The sequence below is a fragment of the Lepidochelys kempii genome, chromosome 25 (genome assembly GCF_965140285.1).
Source record: "Lepidochelys kempii isolate rLepKem1 chromosome 25, rLepKem1.hap1, whole genome shotgun sequence".
Taxonomy (NCBI): Eukaryota; Metazoa; Chordata; order Testudines; family Cheloniidae; genus Lepidochelys; species Lepidochelys kempii.
The window spans coordinates 14,697,272-14,721,952 of NC_136404.1; the positions used below are offsets into that span (position 1 = coordinate 14,697,272).

General features: G+C 50.1%; 1 protein-coding gene and 1 long non-coding RNA gene across 17 annotated transcripts in view; one reads left to right on the plus strand and one right to left on the minus strand.

Moving 5' to 3' along the window:
* The window catches only part of SBNO2 (strawberry notch homolog 2), a 108,596-nt gene that overhangs the window by 6,519 nt on the left and 77,396 nt on the right, over positions 1-24,681 (minus strand). For 12 of the 15 annotated variants that reach the window (XM_073324658.2, XM_073324655.2, XM_073324659.2 and 9 more), the window contains 24 exons: positions 23,926-24,009; positions 23,169-23,265; positions 22,414-22,574; positions 21,783-21,916; positions 21,185-21,275; positions 19,198-19,341; positions 18,476-18,593; positions 17,776-17,881; positions 17,005-17,158; positions 15,210-15,386; positions 14,250-14,347; positions 11,391-11,473; positions 10,116-10,316; positions 9,208-9,383; positions 8,178-8,309; positions 7,457-7,592; positions 6,452-6,564; positions 5,558-5,629; positions 4,588-4,696; positions 3,264-3,338; positions 2,735-2,878; positions 1,748-1,842; positions 720-812; positions 91-222 (listed from right to left, as the gene is read on the minus strand). In XM_073324658.2, coding sequence (XP_073180759.1) covers positions 91-222; positions 720-812; positions 1,748-1,842; positions 2,735-2,878; positions 3,264-3,338; positions 4,588-4,696; positions 5,558-5,629; positions 6,452-6,564; positions 7,457-7,592; positions 8,178-8,309; positions 9,208-9,383; positions 10,116-10,316; positions 11,391-11,473; positions 14,250-14,347; positions 15,210-15,386; positions 17,005-17,158; positions 17,776-17,881; positions 18,476-18,593; positions 19,198-19,341; positions 21,185-21,275; positions 21,783-21,916; positions 22,414-22,574; positions 23,169-23,265; positions 23,926-24,009 — 2,925 coding nt within the window. Of the gene's footprint in view, positions 1-90; positions 223-719; positions 813-1,747; positions 1,843-2,734; positions 2,879-3,263; positions 3,339-4,587; positions 4,697-5,557; positions 5,630-6,451; positions 6,565-7,456; positions 7,593-8,177; positions 8,310-9,207; positions 9,384-10,115; positions 10,317-11,390; positions 11,474-14,249; positions 14,348-15,209; positions 15,387-17,004; positions 17,159-17,775; positions 17,882-18,475; positions 18,594-19,197; positions 19,342-21,184; positions 21,413-21,782; positions 21,917-22,413; positions 22,575-23,168; positions 23,266-23,925; positions 24,010-24,681 lie in introns of those variants that run through there. The other 3 variants (XM_073324660.2, XM_073324662.2, XM_073324664.1) reach the window with 3 other exon arrangements.
* LOC140903389 (uncharacterized) lies at positions 3,497-13,717 on the plus strand. 2 transcript variants are annotated; one of them, XR_012156239.2, is made up of 3 exons: positions 3,497-3,941; positions 8,214-8,408; positions 9,334-13,717. It is a non-coding gene; the product is annotated as an uncharacterized LOC140903389 (long non-coding RNA). The 2 variants fall into 2 exon arrangements; XR_012156238.2 differs by lacking the exon at positions 3,497-3,941 and having other exon boundaries at positions 6,454-8,408.

Here is a 24,681-nt window from a genome sequence, read left to right on the forward strand (position 1 = left end):
GCAGCCGGGGCACAGGTGGTGTTCCTCCCGTTCAGCCTTGCGGGGGATGGAGGGGACGGGCAGCAGTTGGTTCCTGGGGCTCCCACCTACCTGGCGGTACTTCTTGAAGAGGCTGTCGAGGCTTTCGGGCTGGCTCTGCTTGCCGATGTTGGGCTTGTAGAGGATGAAGTTCTTCCCGCGGCCCTGCTCTGCCAGCAGGCAGGTGTATTTACAGCCCCGTGTCTGTGGGCACAAGGTGCACAGTTACACTTGTGTACGCCATGGGTGGATTGGACATGGTGCCGCCCCAGAAGGGCCACGCTTCCAGTGTGTCTCTGCACCCCTGCTTCCGAGAGCGGGGTGGCTGACGGGGATGCTGGCTCTGCAGTGGCCATACACTGGGGGCAGGGGAATTCCAGCCTGCACCCTCCCCCATTCACTCCTCCTGCTGTGAGCTGGGCTTGCTCCATGGCGGGGAATGCGCTGGCTGAGCTGAGATGGCTTGTTTTTGTTACTCCCATTACAATCTCCACCCTCGGCCATTTGAAGTCAACCCCCCTCCCGCACTGGGTGAAATGAAACATAAGCTCCTCAGAAGCTTTTCTGGGCTCCTGGTGACCGATCAGCAAGGGATCAATTGTGGCCGCTGGCCTCTCACCGACTGCCAGCAACCAGACACCCCCGTTGGAGCCCATCTCAGACCTGTGGGGCAGCAGCCCTGGTGGCCCTGGGGAGTTCACCTTGTGGGAGAGGTAGAAGCCGTCGTAGGTGCCTGTTAGTTTGAGCGATTTCTCGTAAGCCTCCTCCCACTTCAGGCCTCTGTCGACGCTGATCTAACAGGACAAATGAGAGCCTCCTGTTTTATGGATGGCAGGTGTCGGAGTGTCCCCTTCACTCACATTCACTCTCTCTCACCCCCCACCTCCACCCTCCTCTGTGCCCTAAAGATGAGCAGCATCAGCTTCCAAGGGGCCAGAGCCAGAGTACGCCTGGTCCATGTGAGCCTGTGGCTCCTGCTGCCTCTCCTCCCACCAGAGCAGCTGTGGTCTGTGGTCGTGCGTGCTGGGTGGGTGCCTAGTCCCAGTTGCTAAATTGCAGCCAGTGCTTCCCTGGGGTGACTCTACCATGGAAGCAATTGCTATCGTTGTCATGGGAATGATGAGACACAGGAAGTGGGGCGAATGCAGGGTCTGTGTAAAGGTGAGTGGGTGGGCACAGCGCTACCGAGATCTCTGCCAAGACATGCCCCATGGGATGGGAGTATCCGGGAAGTGCCGGGCTGAAGACCCAGCAAGAACACCTGCCAGCTCGCTCAGCTCAGGGAACTGGGGCTGGCCAAGGTGCCTCCTGTGCCCAGACAGGGAAGAGAACCCTTTGGCTGCTGACGTACCTGTGTGCTAGGATGGAGGTGAGCTGACTGGCTGGTGCGAACAAAGCCAGCTTTTTGCTGTGACTTTGTCCCCTCCAGGCCACCCTCAGTCTCGCTCTCCACCTGAGCTATCTGAGGCAGGGACTCTCCTTGGCTCCTGTCTACAGCACCTAGCACAGGAGGCCCTGATTCCTGATTGGGGCCTCCCAGCACCACTTCAATACCAGTGTGCGGGGCACAGTCTCCTTCCCATGGCTGCGCAGCCTACACCTGGACAAGGAGGACCAAGATCCAGGCCAGGAACAGCAGCTGAAGCGAGGGCTGCCCAAGAGCGGCTTTGTGCTCCGGGTACCCATGGACGGGGCTGCCCTGGCAGAGACCTTACCTAGCCCCACTTACCTTGTAGAACACCACCTGCCCATCCTGGGGATGTCCCGGGGTCAGGAAAACCTCCTTGCTCTCCTCGTAAATCTCATCCACGCCGGGAGCTAAGTCTGTGGAGGCAGCAGAAAGAAACAGCCCTTAGATCTCTGGTGAGTGGCAGAGCTCCATGTCACAGCCTGGCCACATCCCCAGGCCACCTCCATTTACTGCTGGGGTTCCCAGCCCTGCCCACTGGGCGCCCTGCACTGGTTCAACCAACCCTTATGGTGCAACAACTCCTTCACATTCATTGCAGGGCAGGGGATCAGGCAGGGGCCCTTCAGCTGGGGGGGTGGAGGGTTATTAGGGGAAGATGAGAGTCCCTAATCCCTCAGGCCCCTCAGCTGCACTGCAGCCTGCTCTTCTCTTGGGGTTTGTCCTGCTGTAGAAAACCCACCAAGGTCTGGGCATCAGAGCGGCCTGGGGCTTCAACCTGGGGATGCCGTTCCCCCCAAGCCCATCCTGAGCATCCTTCCTGTGAGAGAGCACACAGCGCAGGCTTATCACTAGCCAGGGCCCCCCACCTTCCTTGTGTGTGTGGGGGGGCACAGAGTTCTTCAGAGCGCTGCATCCTTCCCCTGGATTAGCCAGTGGAGTCACGGCACTAACATCTTCTCCCAGCATCCCACCTCATAGGCTGAGGCATAGGGGCAAGCTCCCAGCACTCGAAAGCCTAGGTGGGGGAGAGAGGCTAGGGTTCGAATCCTGCTCCCCCAGTAAGTGCTCACATAGCATGGAAGGGCACCGACCTTTCTAGGTCTGAGCGCCCAGCCGGGGGCAGGGTCACCGGAGTGTGAAGCCCAGACCAGGCAGCCCGGTCACACCCAGCTTCTGGCACAGAAAGCCACTGGCCATTGAAGTGACTGGGTTTGAAGAGTGCGGCAACAGGGGATGGTCAGCTGGGGACACGACACCAGCGGGCTCCCAGCAGAGAGGAGTTTTCCCCCCTCTCCCTTCTCCCACCTAAGATGCCCATGTCGTATTTGCCCTCCTTCTTGTCCTTCTCAATCAGGTGGTCGAAGGTGTCGGTGAAGTACTGGAAGAGCATGTTCTGCTTGTGCACCTCCAGGCCCAGGATGCGGTTCAGGAACTTGGTTATGGAGCAGTCTGCAACAGTAATGGAGCGCGCAGCTCAGGGAATCTGAGCAGCTCAGTGACAACTCCCCACCACCACCCCAGAGAGCAGGGGAGCATCTCTGCTTTCTCCAGGAGAGCAGGCAGGGCGACGCATTGAAAGCCAACACTGCCTGGGCCCCCAGAGCTTGGCTGGTAGTTGGGCTGGGCCCTGCAGACCAAGGACTGGGAAAGATGCTCGGCTTCTGCTGGCCAAGCACCTGCAGAGCTTCCCTCTGGCTTCCCAAGTGCCGTGTCCCGCGTCGGCTACAGGGCAAGTCTGACGTGGGCCAGGAGGACAGCAGCGAACGTGTGCTATGGTAACTGCGTCTCTTAGCCTGCTCCTCCGCGGGGCAGGGAGGAAAGATTCCAGGCTTACCCTTCTCCACTGACACATAGCCGTATTTCATCTCCTTGCAGCAGATCCCGACGGAGATGAGACCTTGTTTCATTTCTAGAATGACAGAAGGGGAAGCACGTGCCTTGAAGGTTGTGAGCTGTCATGTTGCCTCCACCCCAATACCACGAAGCCCCTTATCTCAGCAGTCCTGCTGCAGGGCTGCTCCCCCTGCTTGCCGAGATGGCCACTCCCCCAACGACAGAGAGGGCTATCTCCTGGCAAAGCCTTACTGAAGTAAGGTGAAGTAGCTTTCGAGTCCCTTGTATTAAAAATGTGACACTGATGTATTACGGTGGGACTGTGTGTAACTTCTCCAGGGGGAGCTGTGACCGAGGTAAACCCTGGGAAGTGTCAGGAGCGTCAAAGGACTATTGGAAACAAATGTGCCAGACCAGAATGAAGTGTGGGGACAACCAAGCAACACGGGTTTCCCACCCCCTGGCTGTGCAAAAGCCTGGCCGTTTTGACGCTACACCCGAGGAGACAGCCATTGTCTGCAGATCACCTGTTACATGAGGACAAGATCAAAGGCTCAAGCCACATAAAGGAACAGATTTATCTGCACAATCTGCATGCTTGTTCCGAGCTAACAGCTGTTATGGACTTGAAAATCCCGTGTGGGGCTGGAAGGACTGACTCCTACCAGTGGGAGCTGGGGTAAGCCCATTAGCAGGCGTGCAAGTTCTTTTACCACGTTAATGATTTTATCTGTTGTGCTTTCACCTTGAGGATAAATGTGCTTGCTCAGAAAGGGCGAGGTGGTATTTGCTAATCATTACGCTGTTTATAGCCTCTCTGGGGAAGGCAAAGCAGGCCTGCCTAGGCAGTCCGACTTGCTGGGGAATTCGCAGTGTAGGCAGGAACCTATGAAGCCTGGACATACCCCAGTCAGGAGGGAGAAAGGCACGAGTCTCTACCCAAGAGAGGTAGCAGCCAGGAGTCTAAAACGGGTGCTTTTACTGGACCATGAAGGGGAAATACAGGTGCAGTTGCCCTGAACTGTGACACTCCAGTAAGAAAAGATCCCACCTCTGCTTTCTTCCACGCCTGGGGAGGGACACTGCCACTTGGCTCACCCCACTGCCTCACTTACCATAGAGTGCTGTCCCTCTCTCCGCCTCGGTCTCTAGCTGTCCACGTCAGCCTCCTGTTGGCCCCTTTGGTGCCTTCTCCCCCCAGGACGAGGGCAATGAATGGCGCCGCGTGCCCACTCCAGCTTTCCTGGCAGTGATTTATCCCTACCACACACTAACTGAGCCAGCAAGAAGCACTTGCAAGTAGAAACCCCGGCTAATGTTCTCACCTTGAAAAAATTCAGCCTCTCGTTCCTGGTAATACTTGGGCAGAGGCACTTTGCTCTTAGTCTGGTTGAGGATGGTGGTGAGGACCCTGTCTAGCGCTCTGGTCCCATACTGTGGAAAGGAGAGAACAGTCACATGGGGGTGGGGAGCAGTTCTGTCCTCTGATCTCACTACACACTTTAGGGGTGGAGAAGGGATCTGGGATGCTGCTTTCCCCAGCAATGGATGGGAAGCACGTAGACATCCTAGCAGATGCTGAAGTAGATGCAGCCACCAGAGGCATGTCCATCAAGAACCTGATGGATAACTAATGTGTTCGGGTACAGACCCAAGTCAGGTAGCTGGTCTCACCCATGAGTCTTCTTCCAGCCCTATGAAAGGCAAGGCCTAAGCACAGGAGGGAGAGGCAGTGTGCCCTAGTGGATGGGGCATTGGACTGGGACTCAGGTGACCTGGGTTTTCTTCCTAGATCTGGTTTGCTGGGTGAACTTCGGCAAGTCACCCCCTCTATGTGTCTCAGTTTCCCCACCTGTAAAATGGGGATAATAGTGACCTCCCTTGGAAAACACTGAGATCTGCTGATGAAAAGTGTTACATAAGAGCTGGGTATTACTATTATTGGGAGCTTGGGAGGTCCTGGCCCTAACCCAAATTCCCTTTGTGCACGTAGGCAAGTCATGCAGCATCTCTGCCTCAGTTGCCCTGTACTTAAGACCAGGGTGCACCTCTCTTCTTCCTGCAGGGTGTTACAAGGCTTGAGGTCTCGAAAGCTCTCTTATTATGCTCTCCGTATGTTTGTATTTTGTGCCAAAACCAAGAGCTTTGTTCCCAGTGCTCACAAGACCAGATCCCTAACCTGCCATGATCCGTGAGCCCCAGCACTGGCTCTTCGCCATGCTCAGAGTCCTACCAAAGGGGTGTACTGGTTATTTTAAGCTTGCTAAACAACCATGCAGAATTGCTAATGGTCACCTTATTCTCAAAGTTGTACTTGCTGAGGTCCCTGGATTCAGTGGCTCTTCTATCTCCGTGAGTTAAGGCACCCTAGAAGAAGAGACAAAGCACAAAGCTGTTCAGAAAGGTTTGGGGAGAGACTCACGGGGAAAAGCAACTGCATCCATAACAAAGCTCAGTTAACCCCTGATTAAAGACGGACTCCTAAGGTGACCCCATGTCAGAGGGCTGAATCTGATCAGCCTCAACTGCACGTGCGGGGATTGTTGGGGATTGTCACCAGCCAGCTCTGGTGTCTGGAAAATGCCACTTTTCTTCCGGCTACCTGAGGCACCATGTGCCACGATGTTCAACCTAAACACAGTGATTAGATTACATGCCACCTATATTTTCATATGTAGGTTTTTCCCTTAATTTGAGCCATTGGAAAGAACCAGGGAGGAACGGTTTAAAAGCAGCACAAGTTTCACCAGAAGTCTGTACAAAGAAACGCCGCGGGCAGACAGCGAGGTGCTAGTATCTTAACACTCAGAGATACTCATGGATTCATTAAAAATGATGGAACACTGAACCGAGGCAACGATACTTTGGGGTCATTAGAGAGCCTATTTCTTTCCTGGAAAAGAATGGGTGTTACCTCCTGCCTGTTGGGAAATTCCAACCTCCCGACTTACATCCCTCCCCGAAATTCCCCTGACATCCCAATTACGTAGCGTATTCTTCACTTCCTGTTCTGCAGGCTGTTAAACAGCTTCCTCGTTTTGCAGCAGAGGTGGCTGCACATCAGCCGAGGGTGACGCAATCTCTCATCCGAGTTCAGTTTGGGACAAGAGGTGCCCCAGAAGCAGAGTCACTCGGCAATGTTCAGAGACAGCATGGGTTTTATTTCTAGCCACCCTCCGGGGCACTTACGAGGCTCTCCAAGCGTTTGGCAACAATGGACGCGAACCTCCTCTCCCCCGCCAGCTCAGAGATAAGGAAGACGTACTCCGGAGCAGAGACCTGGTTCGATCGGTGGGTTCGACCTGGAGAGAGATGTGGATACAAAGGGGGTGAATGATGTGGAATCTGACACAAGCATGGGGAACAGCTGCTGAGAAGGAAGTGGGGAACGCAGACAGACTAAAGCAGCTTCCCTTAGAGCACCTACCAGCTTTGAAACAAATCCAACGCTTCTCTTCTGGGGAGTAGGGACATAGTTTCTCTCATCAGCTTTGTGCTGCCAGACCTTCCCACCTGGCACTGCCAGAGCAGGGCTGCTGCCCTGACCTCTCCAGGATCACAGCCGGTTGGCCAGTCACAAAATCACTCCAGGTTTAAAGTGGAGCTGTACATTCATTTCCTCTGCTGCTCTTGTGATGAGAGGCTGGCTTCACCCCAGGCTCAGAGCATGGTCGGGTGCCAAGCTAGCTTCACACACACAGCTCTGCCAGTGCATCCCAATCCTGGATGCACCATGAGATGACACTCCAGTCCAGCCCCTCATTTCCCCCTAGTTATTCCAGTCTGGAGACTTTCAAAGGTTCTGTGCCATTGACAACTATCCCCTAGGCACCAAGATGGGCTCCAGAACAGCATCTGGGGGGAGCAGCTCAGTGTTCTGCTCCCACAGATAAGCTACCCTCTCCCTTTATCAACTACACCCCACCCCAACCCCAAGGCAGCGATGCACCTTTCCCTGAAGGAAAGTTGATCACTGCTGCCTCGTGCCTGGACTGGCCTCCTGGCAGGCTGCATGAGCCCCATGTTTCTGGGGCTAGCCCTTTGTGCCACTGAACACAACTGGGCTCCCTGTGGCTCCAGAACAAGGCCAGGCGGGTGTTTCGTTTGCAGGGCGGCTAGAAAATCACAGGGCAGAACTATACCCTGTAGCCACTGAGCAGAGGGAGAAAGTGACTGAGAATGTTCAGCGCTCACCGAACTGCTGTATGGCTCGGTCTGCACTCCAGGGCAGTTCCAGTGTCATGTGGACCCGGCGCTTCTGGTTCCTCACCCGCCTGTCTGCTTGGAGAGAGATCCCTGAGCTGGAGGCCTCGGAGATTATTGCTACAAGCTAAGAGAGACACAGCAGGAGTTAGGAGATGCAATGGTATTCCCAGAGATCTGGGAGAACTGCTACATGGAAAGCATTCAGGGACAGGCCCAGAGAAAACCCAGGATACAGTTCGTCCTGATCCACTGAGGGCCCCCTGCCTCCGTGTCACTTCCCAGCAGGTCAAGTATGCCCAATTCATATTTGTTTTATGTGCCTGAGGGATTGGCACAGCTGTCTAGTGCTCTGCCCTACTCATGTGAGAGATCTGTATCCTTGGCCTCCATCCTAGGTCCAGCAGGGTGTTCAGACTCTGGGGCAGGCAATCCCACAGGACACTCTGCAGTGCCCCCTCTGGCCACTGCAAGAGCAGCATTTCTAGGTTCTACTGTCATGCCCAGCTCTCCTCTGGAAAGCGAATGGTCAAGTGCCAGGCTTCCAGGGTGAAGCACAAAGGGACTGACAGAGACAGGCGCACACATCTGGGGCAAGCCAGTGACTGCAAGGTCCATCATGCGTCTGGGGTAGCTGCCCACAAGCACTATGCCAGTCCACATCTTCTCAAGTGTGCAGCTGCAGGGGTCTCTGGTTCAGAGCCTCACTCACCTTTTCCCCACTCATAAAACGCTCCTTCTCCTTCAGGTTGACGTGGTCTATGGAGAGGCCCTGCTCAGCCCGGGACTCATACATGATGGAGCCGTCGGGTCTGCTCACCACCCGGCCTTTCCGGCCAGTCATCTACATGGCCCGCCAGGGAAGAAACAGGTCATTAATGAGACGGACAGACAGAGTTGGGGCGCAAGGTTGAAATGGAACATCTGGGAAGTAAATATAAAGGTAGACACCTGGGCAGGGGTCTATACTGGCCAGACCTGGAGCAATAAACTGCTTCCAGAGGGAATTTTTGCCCTGGAGACTATATTTTACAATTAGGGAAACTGAGGCAGTGAAGTAACTAGTCCAAGGTCACAGTAAGGAAGTGCCAAGAGCACAGTATATAAGTAGTAGCAAGGTCCAGCCTGTCCTGGGTTGGAAAGAAGGGGGTTACAACCCAGCGCCTCAATATGAGGAAGATAATGCAAAAAGCATAAAGGGGGGGGGCATCCCTCAGGGAGCTCCTGCTACCTCGCCATCACACACTGGATAAGTACTGTCAGGAACTAAGGCCATGTCTACACTAGAGACCTTATAGCACCACAGCTGTACCAATGCAGCTGCGTTGCTGTAAGATCACCCGTGAAGCCGCCCTACACCGACAGGAGAGAACTCTCCTGTCGACATAATTTAACCACCTTCAACGAGCAGCCATAGCTATGTCGGCAGGAGAGCTGTGGACACGAGCGCTTCTGTCGGCGAAACTGATGTCGCTCAAGTGGGTATTTTTTTCACACCCGAGTGACGTAAGTTTTGCCAACGTAAATAGTAGCGTAGACATGGCCTTAGTCTACAGGAGCGCCAATGTTAGCCAAAGGCTGCCCACTCAGATGTGAACCACAGAGCCTAGATGTGCCCGTGGGGCTGGGAGCCCAACTCTATCTCTCCAAGGGCTGGCATTACAGCACCCTCTAGTGGTCAGAGCCACAAACAGCAGGTTGAGCTGCTGAGCCCAACGCCAGGCGACCATAATATGACATACCTCTGCCACGTACTCTGGGCCCCCAAAGTGATTTATCAGCTCATCCAAGGTATTGAGAGGTAGCTCTTTGCCCAGTGCTTTTACTTTTGATAGGAGGTCCTGTTTCATTTTCTCCACATGTTCTAGCACTCCCGGGCCATGCACATCCTTCTGGGACCCTGGAAAGTGCAAACTGCCTGCAATGTGGAAAGGCAGGTGCTTAGAATCCAGCCAGGAGATGGCAAGGAACTCAACAGCCACAGAGCTCAGGACCAGCGTGAAGAAGAACCCTAGAGTGACCCAGATTGAAGCTCAAGAGAGGAGGGGTCTGATTCAGAGAGCAAGGACTGCTGCTGGATGTTGTTGTGGAGTGTGCAGGACAGATTTCTCATGTCGGCTGGTATTCCACACTCCACTCCACCCCACCTCCCAAGTCTGACCACAACTAGGTATAAATCAGCTACAAGCCAATCATTCTATTATACAAACGTCAATTTGCTCCTAATGCGGGAATCGGTGGTCCCCCACTTGGTCAGTGCAGGATAGCCAAGCAAGTCTGCGTTAGCCTGGAACAACATGGAGGGTAGGAAGTCTGCAGGTATCATTTCTTCAACCTCCCTAAAGAGATTCAAGGAATGGCTCTGAGCTGGTGGGTGCGACAGCCGACCAATCCCTGCCAAGGAAGCACGGCCACTCCCATACATAACAGGACCCTCACTGTCCCCGGGGAGACACCTGGAGAGACGCCTCTGTAGCAGAACTTCAACGCTGCTGTCCCACGTAGGGTGCTAAGCAAAGCCAGGGTCAGATCCATTCGGAATGTTATTCTGCACATGTACGGGACCAGGATAAGCCCAGACACTTGTCCCCTGACCTTTCGCAAATGCCTGGCTTGTCCCTGGCCTGGGAAGGGATTAACCCCAGCTTACCTCTGTCTTCGGATGCAAAGCCATTGTAGGTGTGTTCAACAAAGATGACGTCGTCATTGTCGAACAGGGACTCCGGGGAGGAGTTGAAGTCGCTGTCCAGCCCTACCTCCGAATCAGTGCTGCTGTCGTCGCTGATCTTGATCACGCCCGCCATGTCGTACATTCCTTTCAGCACCTTCGCACAGCGGCCTTTCTGCTTCCCTGTGAGGGAGAGCGAGCCACATCAGCACGGGGGGGAGAGTGCCCAAGGGGCAGGTCAGCACAGAACAGCAAGCACTGGCTCAGAGAATGGAGGATAGGTCACAGGGGAGCTGAGGTTGCCCCAAGCGAAAGGCAGATCAGAGAGGCAGACGTTTGGGCATGGGGGGAAAAAGAGAGAGAGGAAGAACAAGCCAGTCTTTTACCAGGGCTGAAGACGGCCACATGGCAATGTGCAAACTGCACCTTGCTCTCACCTGGCCATGCAGCTACTTTCCTCTTCTCCCCTTGGGGGGAAAGAACCCACAGGCTCAGCTATCCCTAAAGGAAAATCTTTAGGCAAAGAGAGGGGCTGGTGCATTAGTGTTTCAGGAAGGAAAACCAGTCGCATCAGGACTGAATTCCCAGCACAGTGAAAATGCCCCAGCCATGCAAGATATTACAGATCTGTTTGTCTCAGCTGGCAGAGAACCCCAGCAATTTGCCAGGGCAATCTCTGTAAATCAGTCTTTACCACTCTCTCCTCTTCCCCCTTTTCCCATATCCCACTTCCCAGGTGTAACCATGGGCATGAGAGCTAGGGTCCAACCTTCTTGCAAAGGAACCCAGCACAGAGGGAACACAGGTTGTACAGGAGACAGTTCTTACCTGCAGCCAGGAATAGGGTAGATAACTGAGTATTTTCCAGGGCACCTGCCACCCTATATGTAAGGGGTAGAGGAGAAAAACCCCTTGCTGCAAGAGGGCCTCAGATATGCAGCTGGGAGTCTAGCAAAATCTGCCTGTCAGTCTAGCAGTCTGCACTGCAGGGGGAAAGGGGCATGGCTACTGGGCAATCCCAGGGGCTAGGAAGTGATTTGGTGGAAGGGAGGTGAGTTGTGGGGGAAAAAGATGACATGGAGAGCTGCAACTAGCGACATGCCTAGGGTGAGAGACTAGCAAGGGATCTAAGGGAGGGCAAACCCAAACCCAGGCAAAGCATGAAGTGGGGAAGGGAACAGGAGATGAAAAGGCTGATAGCTGGGGCGAGGCGGAAAGGCAGGAGGTCAAACATTGGGCGGTGGAAGGTGGTCTTACGTTTTCTTTTAATGCCAGTTCCTTTTTCTCTCTTTCTTTTGGTTGAAGGAAAGTGCTTCTGAATTAGTGATAGAAAGACGCCTCTGAAAGTAAGATGCAAAATTTATTCTAGCTACCAGGAGTAGGAACATCTACTGGTTATAATGTATCAATGGGTATTTAGGAGATCGATATATTTATGGGAAAATGGGCTAAACCAAGCATTCTCTAACTGTTAGTGATTCTGAACAATTATCGATTAGTACAGCTTGGATCTGAGGCATCACATCAACTCGAATGGAGAGGAGGAGGAGGCTGGCTGCAGCATTTCACCAGAGTGTTCTGATGGAAAACTGTGTGAGTGAAGCGAGAGAGCTTGGCTCACTCCAGCAGGACCTCAGCCTTACAGGATGCACACTGAGTGAATGCTGTGTGTTGCTGCACACGGGGAGAAATGCTCTCTGCTTTAGACTGCCTGCTGCTCCTGCTGAATGGAGGCAGCACAGCAGTGCCAGGGTGCTGTTGCAATAGAAACACAAAATGCTACGGGCATCGCACTGCTATGGGACCGCCCAAAACAGCACAAACTTCAGAGAGCAACTGAGAGCAAGGTTTAAGTGTGACGCGCTCTATGTTTGGAAGTTGTTACTGCAAAACCCAGTACGTTCCAACAGCCAACATCTTCTCTGGGTGTGATGTGGCCTAGCAGTTCCAACCCTGTGCCGTGTAACTGACCCGCCTGAAATGGCGGAGACTCTGGGTCCCGGTTGTCTAACGGAATGTGCTTTGATTAACCTAAGGCGGAAGTGCTTGCCCGCAGGGCAAAGGCCAGTGACAAAACATGGAACACACTGTGGGTCTAGGTGGATGGAAAAATCAGAAGAGGTGGAAATCAAATGGATGCTTTGGTGGGCTGTACTGCAAACGAAAGAGTAAATGCTTCAATGCTGGCTGGATTGGGAGGGACTGGGCCATGTGCAATGAAAAGGCAGCGCTGAATGAGCTTGGGCTGAAACAAATGTTGAAAGCAACAGCTGAGAGGTATGGGCATGATTCCCACCTGCTGTGAGACAGGGGTACTTGGGGAATAAGGAGGGGCTCTCAGACCAGACTGGTCCACCAGGAACGGTGCTACAGGGACTGAGAGACACCACCAGACCCTGAAGGAACAGAGGGGGTAGGAACAATTGCTATTATGTGGTACTGGAAAGGCCCTTTGCCCTCAGTGCCAGGCTGGCTCTGGGTACAGAGCTGAGACCCAGAGAAGGCTGAGAGTCACTTTGGTTCCTTCAAGCCAGGATTCAGGTTCTGAGTCTCCTCGCCATGAAATCCGGCTTGCTATTCTTCTGGCCATCCGTGTTCTCTCCTTCTCCACTGGAATCCCCATTAACAAAGTTTTATAGACTCCCCTGCACAAACAGCAAGCAGCCCTTCCCTTCTTGTTTTGTCAGCAACTGTTCCTTTGCAAACACACTCCCCTAAGAACACCCGCCTATTGCTGAAGGGCTTCAGAACCAGGAAGCTGCAATCAGACACTGTGAAGCAGACACATTAGGAGATGGTACTGCCCAGCAAGTAAACGTCTGCCCCACAGGAGGGGGACGGAGCTGGCCAGCACAAGTGGTCACTAACAGCACCACCTTTGAATAAGGAGTCAGAGGGGACCATTATGATCCTCTACTACGACCTCTTCTGGCCTGTGTTATGCAGATATCCAACGCAAGTGAGAAACCAACTTAGCTGCTGGAGCCTGACTTGCTTCAACTCTACAGCAAGTAACAAGCGAGTATTTGCTCTGGGGGAGTGGGGTGGAATAGGCCAAAACTGAGATACCCTGGAGGAGCAGGGATGATTGGCACTTCGATAGCTCACACCAAGTCTAGCTCGCTCCAGTTGTTTTCATCAGCAATAAAAACTGATGCAAACAAAAATAATCTAACACAAGCCCTGCTGATTGCACAGGCCCTAAGGAAACGTAACTCACCTGGGTCTTATATCAGTCAGGCAGTTTGGTTTCCTGCCACCTGATGTGCAGGGACAGTTAGGTTCATGGAATACGGGATCATCTTCAAAAGCACCTAAGTGAGTTAGGTGCCTAAGTCTCATTGAAAGCCAAGGATTTAGGCTCCTACAGTGCCCACAATACTTTAGAAAATGGGACTCAGTGCTTTTGAAGATGTTCCCCATTGTCCACAGCTGACTGTGCACTGGGTACAATCAGCTCTCAAATTAACTAAGGCAGAAATACATAAATCAAACCACCACAAACTAGTGCGTTACTGGGGGAAGGCAATCTAATGCTATGTTCTGCTTTGGACTGATGCTGAAAGACAACGTTCTTGAAACCAGGATTTTTGGTGGGACAAAAAGAGATAGTCCAAAATCCAGGGATGCCATCTCACCTTACAGCATGTTTGTAAGATCTCAAGATCTGTCTCTGAATCAGATTATTGCTCACTTATTTTTCCACTTCTCAGTTTTGAGGGTCTCATTTTTCAGAGTGGGTGAGATGGAAGTTCCCACAGAAATGCGTGTGCACCTGTTGTGCCCATGCAAATCTGTATCTGGGTGCACAAATCAGGCTATTGCACATCTGGCAGTCCTCGTGTGCACACAATTACTAAAGCTGCGTGTGGAAGAGCAGGAAAGACCACTGCACTCAGATTTCAAGGCTCTTAGTACAAAAACTCACTTTTGGAAACACAGTGTCTTAAAACAGTCCAGCATAAGTGTCCTCTGTATGTGAAGCTCATTTAGGATTCAAGGAATTGCATTCACAGGACCATAAAGTACAAGCAGCCCCGGTACAGAGCCCTCCTCACTGTGCCTTTGAGCCTCCCATGATTCCTGCCCTTCAAAGCACAAGGGGGTTAAACTCACTCTGCAGCAGAGACAAAACAGTTTAGGTGCCCGTCATTCTCGTCCAAGACCTCCCTGGTGCGAGCTTCTCCAGTGGACTGGAGCCCGATGACAATACACTGGGGAGAAATCAAAAGAGCAGCACGGTCGTGTGTTAGCGAGATGAGGTCACGCTACATTTTGCTGGGCAGCAACACTCTCAGCAAACCATTAACAGCTCAAGAAGAGATTACATTTCACAGTTTGCCAGCACCTTCTGCATTGAACCCCAACTCTTCCCAGATACACACAGTAATATCTTGGCCCTAAAACTGGGTTCCTGCTGAAGACTTTGCCTGTCATTGCCTGAGGTTATACGTGCATCCACGATGTTAAGAAACATTGTTACGATGCTTTATTATTACAACTAATTGATTTCCCCAGCATCTCTCTCTGAAATTTCCAAAGCCCATTCAAATGAATGCAATGCCAGGTGTATTTAACCATGCAGAGCTGGAGAATCCAGTATATCTTTCAACTCTAACTCTACTCAGAATGCTGTTTCAAGTAGGTTTGCTCATGTTTACCATAAAACAGCACCAAAAAACATCAGCATTCATTCTGAACTGTGGGACATTAAGCACCTGAAATCCTGGTTTCACCTACGGAGGCTAGACGCCTTTAGGTCAAGGATATAAGAAGATATATGCTACCTTTTCACTGCGTACAATCACGGACTAGTGTCCAAGTGCATGAAAATACCCTCATTCCAGTTTTTTACCCCACCCTCCTCTGTTTGTACAGAGGTTGTGTTCTATACAATTCATGTTTGGGCCTCAACATTCAAAGAGGTTTTATTCTGCAGAAAGACAACAGGCATCAAAGATGACTATCACCGGCGATGATTCACCTGAATGCCCACATAAGACCTTGAGGGATGCACAATGGATGTCGTTGGACTAACACTTATTGACCCTTTGCACCTGGCTTCTAATACCGTACCTTGTCCTTTGCCAGCTCCTCCTTGGCAAGCTCAACGAGGCGTCGGACTTTAGCAGCAATGCAGAGATATTTGAAGAAGCGCTGATGAGCGGACCAGAACTGACCCCACAAGGACTTTCGAGACTCCAAGCCAATGATGTCGGCCGCGTGCTGGAACACCGCTATCGCCTCTGCCCACTGAAAGCACAGACAAAAGGGCCAGGTTAATACTCCAGTCCCTAACTCATGTCACCATAACACACAAGGTTATTAAAACTATCAGGGTTTTGAATATCAAATTTATTTTCCCTATTTATGCTTTTTGTTTACTTGTGCTCCATTTAGCTAGGACAATGAAGAGACCGGTCAATTTCCACCTTCTGCCCAACACTGCAATGTCTGGGTTGAAAACGCTGCAAGGGAATATTGTTAAATCCAACCAAAGGGCCAGTGATGATGATGTGAAAAAAGCAGCAGCACCATTGAAATATTTCTTGAAATTTTATAAGCTAACCCCATCCTTTCCTTTTTAAAAAATCAAACCTAAGTTTTGGGTTGCAGCTATTCTGATGTCCCCTTACACCCTCCCATGCGCTGATTCAGGAGGATGATTAAACTCTGTTCCGCATCTCCACAGTGCCTACCACAAAGGGATCCTGATCCATGACTCTCAGGTGCTACCACAAGACAAATAATAATGAATACTAATGAGACTATCAGTATTCAGCACTTAACGTTTGAAAAACCCTAGAAAGTTGTTCAAGAATCATAGAGTAAAAATAAAGAGCCATCTGTTCTCAAGTACGTTTGAACAGATGTTCATGGAATAGGGGATGATGTTGTTTAATTATGTTGTTTAATAGGGGATTTCAGGTGTTTAATGTCCCACAGTTCAGAATGAATGCTGATGTTTCTTGGCGCTGTTTTATGATAAACATGAGCAAACGTACTTGAGAACAGATGACTATTTTTTACTCTATGATTTTTGAACAACTTTCTAATGTGTTTCAAATGTACGTTACACACACATGTATTTCATATATACAGACAACAGCAAAAGCAGACGCCTCCCACCCCATCCTGATCTTGCATACCACCCCACCAGAAAATCAATCCATGCCAACGAGTCTGTCCTCTGCCACAATGTCAACTGAGCTGATCAAATGACTGAATGAGCCCCATGCTCTTGTTAATGATGCAGGAGGCAGTAGTTAAATGGATTCAACTTCTTGAGCACAATATTCCTCTTCACAACCCCCCTCCACATCCCCCAAACCAAAACACAGATTTATACAAAAAGAAAAGGAGTACTTGTGGCACCTTAGAGACTAACCAATTTATTAGAGCATAAGCTTTCGTGAGCTACAGCTCACTTCATCAGATGCATATCGTGGAAACAAATCCAGGTTTTCTCACCCTCCACCCCCCCACACACAATCACCAGCAGGAGAGTGAATTTGTGTGGGGGGGGTGGAGGGTGAGAAAACCTGGATTTGTGCTGGAAATGGCCCACCTGATGATTACTTTAGATAAGCTATTACCAGCAGGACAGTGGGGTGGGAGGAGGTATTGGTTCATATTCTCTGTGTATATATAAAGTCTGCTGCAGTTTCCACGATATGCATCTGATGAAGTGAGCTGTAGCTCACGAAAGCTTATGCTCTAATAAATTGGTTAGTCTCTAAGGTGCCACAAGTACTCCTTTTCTTTTTGCGAATACAGACTAACACGGCTGTTACTCTGAAACAGATTTATACAGTAGCTCTCTGGGAAGGAATGTGGGATGCTGGGGATCTACAGAGAAACACTAGCTCACCAGCTGCGCTGCTTTGTTGTAGACAAGCTCGTACTGTCGATCCAGTGGGATTTCCTCTATCTTGAAAGTGACTCCAGAGAAACTGAGCTGCCTGGCAATGTACATTCCGCTCACTTTCATGTCCATAGCCACGATTTCCATTGCACCAACACCCCTACGCAGAAGAGGAAGAAAGAGACACAGCCAGTGACGAAATTCCTTTCCTTTGCACAGTTGCAGTGTGGAGTAGGCTTGTCTGGAGATTCAGAACCTCTCGGGAGGTTTCGCTTTGGCATCTTGTTTAAGTTGTCTTCAAATAGTAATAGAATGCACCACACAATCCTGGCATTTACATAGCAGGCCTTATCCCCATTTCACAGGTGGGTGAGTCACTTTACCTTTCTGTTTTCTCACACCCTACTGAGTTTGTGACAGAGCCAGAAACAGTGTCAAGTGGCCTGACTGTAAATCCCCTATGCTAACCATTACACCGCACTGCTTTCCTCACTGCCTGGCCCAATAAAATTAATTTTTCCTTTTATTTTGCAGAGATATTGGCAGTTACTGTGGCATTTAACACCCATCATGAAATAGGTACAAAGCATTCGCTGTAAGATTTGTGGGATGGCTTGGAAAGTATTAGCCATACATTGCATATCACAAGGGAGCTGAACCAGCACAGCCAGCGAGCTACTGGTTCAAAGTCAGTGTTTTTTCCTCAACCCAAATGAAGGTTGTTGCCAAATACAGGATTAGTAGAAAGGGAAACCAGAAAGGTCTCCCATGACCTACCTCTTTTCAATTGCATGGAGGAATTCATCAAACGCTCTGAAGGGGGTTCCCTCCCCCCAGATCCCCAACCGGCTCATGTAAATCATGTTTTTTGGCTCAGAGGCACCTGTATGAATAGAATGTGCTGTTAGCAAAGACACAACAACTATAAACAGTTTTGCCTCAGGTAACCTCTTCAAGTGATGGGCAGCAGGCCTCAAGTGAACCCTCACTCTGGAGAGCTTAGAAATATACGTAAGCATTTTAAAAAGGAGAGTTTTTCCTCACACTTCCACGGTGTCTTTCAGCAGAGGCTTCAGGGAGCTTTAAAAATGCTAATTCTCACAATACACCCACCAGGTCAGAGTCACTATACAGATGAACAAACAGGTAGAGGGAAGTTAAAGTGACTTGCCCAAAGATCACATGGCACGTCAGTGGCAGAGCTGGGAACAGAATCTAGGAGTCCTGCTTTGCATTCCTTTGCGTTAAGATGATACACGGGATTAGAGCATCTGATGCTTCAACACACCCTCTAGGGGTGTCCATTTCTGCTGTTTAAAATTGAATTTTACAACATGTTTTGTTCTTTTTTTTTTATCAGCCCCATAGCAGTTAACCTGGGCTATGGACATCTTCCACACGGGGAGGACTAGAGCACTGGGCCACTTCTGCATGTTTACACCTGGGGTCTTGGGAATCACCTGGTACAGACTCTCACCTGTGGCACTGGCATAGACGACCCTAGCTCGAGGCAGTTTGTTCTGAAGGTCCAACACTGCTTTGCCCATTTTAGTGGAGCTGGCATTTTTGGCTTTGTGGCATTCATCAAACACAATCTATAAGGGAATCTTAGTCAAGGACAAAAGGGTGCGCAGTCTGCTATGGTCATATAAATAAATACTAATGCTAATAATGATTGGGTGAAGAGAGAAACATACGATCCATCTCCTTCCAGTGGAACTGAACCACCACCAAACATCCAGGGCGTGGACCAGCTCCATAGCTGCATGAAGCCTTGTACTCCATTCTCCCCTGGCCCCGGCTTTCCAAAGTCTGTGGTAGATCTCCACCCTCTCTGTTATTTCCTATTGAATGATGCCCCACTACCCAAACACACACCAAGGTGTATGAATGCTGAAAATGCTTGTTACTCACAAATACACGCGACTCTCCCCATGCCCACCCGCTGGCACTGGTGGGATTTTCAAATGGGCCTCAGTAACATAAATTCTAGTGACTTTTAATGGGAACTGTGCTCCTAAATCACTTAGATTCTTCTGAAACGCCCACCCGTTTCACAGCTACACTGTTTTCTGGAGAACGGAGGGCTTTCCCCCCTTACACCACTGGAACATCCACCACAAGCCCCAAGCTGATCTCGGTGATCTTTGTTCGCTGTGAAAGCACAATTACAGGCATGTTGCTATTTCTCTAGGATACAACTCCGTCAAAGTTCTCCCTGCACCAGTCCAAAATCTGCTTTAATCGCGTCCTGTGCTGTCCGCCTGCTTGGCTTTCACCAATCAGAGCAGAGTAAGTGGCAAATAGGACTCCTTCTGAGGTAGCTGTGTCACCATATTTAATCTACGGGGGGGAAGGAAAAAGAAAGAGGACACTTACAATGCTATTTATAGCTCATTTTATTCCATCCCCTGTCCAAACCCAAAACTGATGAAGGCAGATGACTTTTTAATGTGATGATACAGGGTGTACACATCTGCTTTATATAAGCAACTGCTACATCACAGAGCCCATATGGGAAGAGAATGGTCAAGAAAGCTGGCTAATAACGGACTTCTTTAATGCTAGTATTTGGCACAGAGATTCCATGATGGCAAGGACTTTACATTCCTAGATATATCCCTCCAATCATCAGCATGTGCACACATCTGTATGCATTTTAACGAAGAGTGGAAACTTTACTTGGACTTCAATTTCTTGGCTGACCGAAGTCACTTAATTCTTTTTAATCAACAATGTAGAAGGCTTAATGTGTTTTTATTTTAAATATCCTCTCCTCTGGTTTGTTTCCTTTTTTAGAGATGGCTTCCTCTTTTGCAGAGATTGAAGGGGAGATTATTGTTTAGCTTACAGGATCATTCGACTTCATCTGTAACTAAGTTAACTATAAGAAGGAAAAAAATATGCCTCAATGTGAAGAAAGTGCTATTCAGAGCCCTTTTGATTATGAGGACACAGTGGGCTCAATGGACTAATGGCCTGATTTAAGAGGTTCTAACCACATGCACATCCCATTGATTTCAGTGGGAATTCTGGGTGCTCAACACCTCTGAAAATCAGGCCAGAAGCGTTCTGAGAAACTAGCAGGCAGCTTGACAGGTTCAACCGGGCTGTGAATGATCTGGAGACTGGAACAGGGGTATGGAAGATCTTGCTGAACAATTACTACTTAGCGATTTCCTTTAAGCGGCAATTTAATTTTCGTGCCTGCTTGACACAAACTTGAAAGGAGGTGGTTAAGAAATGCACTAACTCAGCTGGATTGAAATTAGATGCATGTTTAGAGAGTCAACAGTACTGTATGCTTGGCAGCCCCTACAGGGAGAAAACTTGGATTTGTATGTCCCTCTTCCCTAACAAGATCAGAAAAGGACAAGCCCGTGGATGGAGGGGGTGGGGGAAGGTGGCAACTACCCAGGGCTCGGGGGCCCCCAGCCACCACAGTGGTGGCTGGGCGCCTCTGGCCCTTTTAGATTGCCCGGGCGGGCAGCTGAACAGGCTCCTAAGCGAGCGCGGGGCGGTAACGGCGTCGGCGAAGGCCGCCGGGCGGGCATGTGGAAGCCCTGGCCATGCCGGAAGAGCGCGACCAGCCGCACAGTTGGCAGCTTGCTAGGTACCAGCCAGCGCAGGCAGCAGCAGCTCACTGGGCATCAGCTGCACAGACCGCATCCACGCAGGCTGGGGGCCCATTGACTGTTCTGCCCTGGGGCCTGGAATTGCTGTTGGCGGGCCTGGAAAAGGGTCACCATGGAAGCACCACTGGAAATTGTGGATTTAGGCCACTTCAGCTGTGGCCTCTGAATACTAAGGTCTTAACAATACAGCTGTACCAGGTCCAACATTCGCCATTACAAAACCACGCCAGGAACAATGAACATGATGCACATGCCACGTGGCCCTTCCACTAGAGGCTGCACTCGCATTGAGCCACGGATTAATACTGCTGCAGAAATCAAAGTACCCAAAGCTGCTACATCCTTGTGATGCAACACAGGAGCCTCACAAGTATGTAACTATGGCAGGACGGTAACAATAACCAGGCCACTCACTGCTATTGTCTGTAGCATGAACACGACCCAAAGGCAAGGACATCTGAGTCGCATGCTTTGCTTAGGACCATTTCATCTACCCGCTGCCAGTAGCAAGCTTCCGCCCCCGGAAAAAGGTCTTGAATTCTCCTCCCTACCTTGTTTAAAGCATGCACAGGAATGTTGGGGGCATCAATGTCCTTCAGGTCTCTTTCAGCATCATACTTGAGATCATTGGAGACGCTGAACCTAAAAGAAAGCAGAGGAGCTGGTTGTCTTGAGGAGACAGCCTGTGTAGAGTTTAGTGCATATGCAAGTATGAGATCAAGAGTTCTGACTACAGAAACGGGAGGTGTAGCAAAACTTCCCATACACCTCAACACAAGACACTACAGCAGCCTCAAGTCCTGAACAGGAACTGCCATTTGTGATAAGATGTGCAGAGATTCTGCACTATACACCCATCCGTTAGGGGCTTGATTCCGCACCACGCAAGTCCAGGGATATCTCCCATCGACTTCAAAGGGAGCAGGAACAAGCTCTAGCGTCCTCTCCACTTGGTACATGGTTTGCCTCTCCAAAGTATTGTACTAATCCTCTACAGCATAAATATTTTCAGCGGACAGGCACAGAGAGGTGGAAATGACTTGCCCAAGGCCACAGAGTGAGTCAGATACAAAGCTGGCACTCAGGAATTCCTGGCGCCTGGCCTTAAGTTAACTTTCCAAGCTCTTACAGTAAAGAAGGGAAACTTACCACAGAGATTTCTTCCTCCCCTTCAGATAATTTTCAAAGATGATCCCAGCAACTGTCCTGCCCTTTCCAACCCCAGCACCATCGCCAATGAGGAACCCAGCTCGCTGCTCGTTGGGTAGTAAAACTTCATGTTGCTGCAAATTCAAAACCAGAATTAGGAATTAACCCTGATTTGCCCTTTGCTAGTGCCTTTCATCTGCAGGGCTCAGAGCACCTCACCGATTAACCCTCAGAGCTCCCAAAGAGGCAGGTCTTGCACACGTCTCAAAGTAAACTGAAGCCTGGAGAGTTAAGTGACAATACAGTGGCAGATCAGGGAATAGGTCCCCAGGGCCTGATCATCAGAAGTGCTGAGCACCCACAATTCTGGCTGAAGTCAATGGGAGCTGAGGGCACTTGGCACCTTTGAAAATCAGGTCCCATGAGTCTTCATTCCCAGTCCCCTTGCTTTAGACAACACGCCCTTACAAGACATTTAAAATCTGTGTCCAAATCCAGTGCTTCCAAGCTCTATTTTCTATACAAGAGGCTATTTGGAAACTCAGCCTAATATCTTATTTAAGAATGGCACAGTGTATTTTTATTACTATCTACCCATGAAAGAGAGCTGAGCAAGGTGGATCTGGCATACCTGGCAGGCATACACGATGGCCTCCAGCTGTAGTGCAGAGAGTAACCCGTTGTCAGCAACTGAGCTTGGAAGGGACAGGGTATAGGTAATGTCAGGCGGGGGAACACTGGAGAGAGTGCTTGTTTCAACCACGCGGTCCGGGTGCTGCTTCCCAATCTTAGCTGGAAGGGAGACACAGGAAACAGTCAAATAATTGATGTTTGCACTTCTATGGAGCATTTCATCCAAGGACCTCAAAGCACTTCACAAACCTCCCAACACCCGAATGCTAAGTGTTATCCTCATCTTCCAGATGGGGAACTGAGGCAAAGAGGTTAAGTGACTTCTCCAAGGCCAGTCAGCCAGCAGCAGAGTTGGGAATATAACAAAGAGGTCCTGACTATATGTTTCTTCTAAACACTGCACTTTGCTCCCTTTGGCAAAAGGATTCCTGGCAATCCCCAAAATCGCCAGCCCCTTTTTTCAGGGGAAAATGTAGATTGCTGAAAATCTGCTCAGCCCCACCTTCAATAAAAAGCAACGGCCAGATCTGCTGTTAAACCAGGGAGACCCCAGAGACTGGAACAGCATACAGGCCCAGGGAAGCCGGCCTGCAAAGTTTAGCTACAAAAATGTGCATGTAGGGGGCTGCAATGCAACACCAATGTCCTCAGCTGCAAAAAACAGGGAATATTAGGCCGAGCAGCAAGGGCTCCAAAATCAGTTTCCCACCATCTGACAGCAAGGCAAAATGAAAAAGCTGCCACACAACTCACATTTTGAAGGTACATAATCTGCATAGGTCTCTGTGTGCCCCAACTCCTCCGTTTCTTCCTCATCACCTTCATCATCCTCCTCTGCCTGAGTCTGTGACTGAAATTAAACATAATGTTGATTGAATATTAATATCCCTCAGAGCTTTGGACATGTGGTTTTAGGTACATGCCAAGCACCATCATTTAAACCATCCCATCCCAAGCACACAAACTTGCCCCTCAACTTCAACTCATCTCATTGATACAACACAGCAGCACAGGGCAAACTGACTGAGGGGGCCTCTCCCATGTGGTCCAGGAAGTGCACTGCAAGCCACCTTTACAGCCCAGTCCATACTGTACTAGGGAGCAGCGATAAGAGCAGTTTCTAAGATGGTTTGGCTGGTCAGTGTGAGCAGGACCCAACTGTGCTCTAACTTGAGCCACACAAGGGATCAAAACCAGTTTAGAACATGGCATGGTCCCACTTACCGTGGGTGCCAAACCACATCATTTTAAACCAGAATAGCCTTTAAATACTGTTAGCTAATGTGGTTTAGAGCTCAGTTGTAGAGGAAGCAGATATGACTCCCTCGAATCAGTGAGGCTCCAATGAGGGAAATTTAAGACTCTCTGGGGGAAGGGCAATGGCTAGAGAAACATCTGACTGATTCTTAAATCATGACTTTTCCAGGGGAGACCTTTAGCCAGATCCTTTTTTTCATATCTGGGTAAGTGCCTCTTGCCTGTTCCCGCAGAGTCAGATGCTCTTCCTCACCTGATAGCTTATGAGGAGTGGGGTGTTTGGGGGATGGTCTTCCAAACTTTCTAAGCCTGTGAACGGTCTGCTGGGAGAGAACAGCTGGAATAGAAAACACACATCTGAGAAAGCAGCCTTAATACCCATCCATCCAAACCAACAGTGACAGGTCATGAAAGGAAAGCACAAAATCCACTTTTGCCCTGTGCCCAGGACTGAGGTACTTATATATTACAGTGGCTTGATTCAGGAAGTAAATGAAAATTGCTCTGCATGCCTCTTCCACGTTGTATGTATCACACGCATGCTGGAGAACTAGCCAAGAAGGCTATTTTCCCATGAAGAGTGAGAATGTTTTGTATGTGGACGCAGACATGGCGAGAGTGTGCATGTGTGCTTCCTTCCATGCTGTGAACGTGCCTGCAAAACAGCAGTCTTACCTACAACGTCGTAACAGCAGCATGTGTGTTAAAACGGGTCATCTTGAAATGCCACCTTTGCCCTCAAATGCTGAACACCCCAGGGCGTAGCTTCATCTTTGACATGTTGTGTTTATTCACCTGCCTTCCAATCATGTTTATGAATTATGTGTACAAATCCTGCCACTTTCAGGGGATTTATAAGTCAAGTATCCCTTTCAACATCTGAATGGTGTTCTCAAGGGCACCATGAGTTCTCTCTGCAGTGGGCATTCATGAACAGAGGGCTGCTTTCCTGTCTGTCTTGGAAGCAGCTCTGTAGAAAACTGCCGCGCCACTCCCGAAACATTGTGGT